The sequence below is a fragment of the Penaeus monodon genome, chromosome 24, assembly GCF_015228065.2.
Source record: "Penaeus monodon isolate SGIC_2016 chromosome 24, NSTDA_Pmon_1, whole genome shotgun sequence".
Lineage (NCBI taxonomy): Eukaryota > Metazoa > Arthropoda > Malacostraca > Decapoda > Penaeidae > Penaeus > Penaeus monodon.
Window position 1 is genome coordinate 1,223,789 of NC_051409.1, and position 1,890 is coordinate 1,225,678.

At 47.7% G+C, this 1,890-nt stretch overlaps 1 protein-coding gene across 1 annotated transcript in view; it reads right to left on the reverse strand.

Moving 5' to 3' along the window:
* Positions 1 to 674: 674 nt before the first annotated feature.
* The window catches only part of LOC119588796, an 11,996-nt gene continuing 10,780 nt past the window's right edge, over positions 675 to 1,890 (reverse strand). The window contains exons 4-5 of the mRNA XM_037937446.1: positions 1,633 to 1,731; positions 675 to 1,428 (exon numbers count right to left, since the gene is read on the reverse strand). Of these exons, the coding sequence (XP_037793374.1) occupies positions 1,196 to 1,428; positions 1,633 to 1,731 (332 nt within the window). The 3' untranslated portion in view covers positions 675 to 1,195. The remainder of the gene's footprint in view (positions 1,429 to 1,632; positions 1,732 to 1,890) is intronic.

A 1,890-nucleotide genomic window follows, 5' to 3' on the forward strand; every position in this document is an offset into this window, starting at 1 on the left:
AAGCACAAAAATTATTTTCCTAATACAAGACTACAAGTGAAACACTGCGGGCCTTATATTTTTTTCCATCATTTAAAAATGTATCGATGTTTGTTTTTTTGTAGAATGACCTTTTTTTTTCCCAAAATTTTGATATTAAAAGAAAAATTTTATCTCGTGTTTTCTTTCGATTTCTTAAACAATAAAGCAATCTCACACAACATACCTTTCAAATTTCCTTCCGCGCTTTATTAACCAATTTCAAATTCAAATAACAACTCAGCAAAAACTGCTCTGCATCCAGATGAGCAGTTACACCGACAGGAGCAGAAGCGCAGCTAAGAAGGAGACACAAAAATTGCTTCATCGCATAACCGTGAAGCGCGACGCTCAAATCTGCGGCAGAACAGCCAGATATTGGCCTCCGCTAGTCATGTGGAACAGCGCCTCCGCTCACTCTCTTGCGGTTGTTTGGTTCAGCCTTTGATGTTAGGGACACAAAGTCAATACTAGCAATGGTATATTTAGCTTCTGCTCCTGCTGGTGACCGCGGAACTGCTCTTGCTGAACCGTGTACTTGGGTCGCCGAAATATGTTGCAGACCGAGGTGCTAAAAGTTGCGGTGCAGAGGTCGCACGTTGGAAACAGATGGTCGGACGAGGGCGGCGTCGGTGGGGCCAAAGGGTTCGTGCGTGATGCGGAGAATGCCAATGCGAAGCTAAGGGTGCTTATGGGCTTTAGGGAGTCTTAGCGTAAAGCTCAGGATAGGAGTACGGTGTTTGATGGGGTACCGGACGTGACTCGGGAATGAACTGGGTCACGACATTAGTTGCTGAGAAAGTGGAGGCGAAAGCAAGGACGTTTACAAGGGTTTGTGGCAATCATGTGCACCCCGATTCTTGATTTATTTTTACTCGGTAGAATTCACTTGAGATAAAGTAAGTATGATAGGTACGAGTGTGATGGAGAATTATATTTTACTAACTAGAGCATTAGAGTAATTCAAGGCACCAAACCCTAGAAGGAGGATGGAAGATGAAAAGCTGAACATGAGTAGGCGTTTACTCTGTGCAAGTTGATGTGCGACAACGGAGGCGATGGGACCCGGGCAAGAAAGAGAGAAATCGCGCATGCCTAACAAAAAATCCAAAATGAAACCTCTGCAACATGCGCGCAGAGAGCTGCAACCTAGAAAAGGGCTACTGGTAAGCCCGGCCTACACGGCGAGAAAGTCTGAAGGAGTTTCGGCGGCGTTACCTTGGATCACGTGGACGATGACGCTGTCGGGGCGGCCGGCGGAAGGCCAGCACGAGTAGTTGCCGGAATCCCTCTTCTCGGCCACGGCCACGGTGAGCTTGCTGGTGGTCACGTCGCCCACCGTGGTGTCCACCGTGACGCGCCCCGAGCCCCGATCCACCAGGCGGTCGTCCTGGTACCACAGAACCAAACCTGCAACGCCAAATGCATATGTAAAAATGTAGCTAAATGGAGCGACGGGTAGAGAAGGAAGGTGCAGTCACGAAAGTAAAGCAGGAGGGTAAAATTCTATATAAATTTACTTTAAATAGCTTTTCAATACCACCTTAGCATACACGACCTGCAAGCATGAGGCGCAGACGCAGCTCGAATGCATCAAAATTGCCCCCTACTTACCGGGAATGACAAGTTCCTCCCGTATGACGCACTCGAGCGTCACGGTGCTTCCGCTCTGCACGTACAGCGTTTCCTTCCCCTGGATGTTGGCTCGCGCTTCTGCAAAGAGCGAAAAGGATCGCTGTATTACTGCCTGGGCTGCATGCTTTCATATTGCTTTAGGGTGTCAATGTAGTGGAGATGCGCAATTAAGGCTGTTGCAAGTTACAGTATATTATCCTTTCGCAACTGTGGACTGAAGTGTACACATGTTCATTG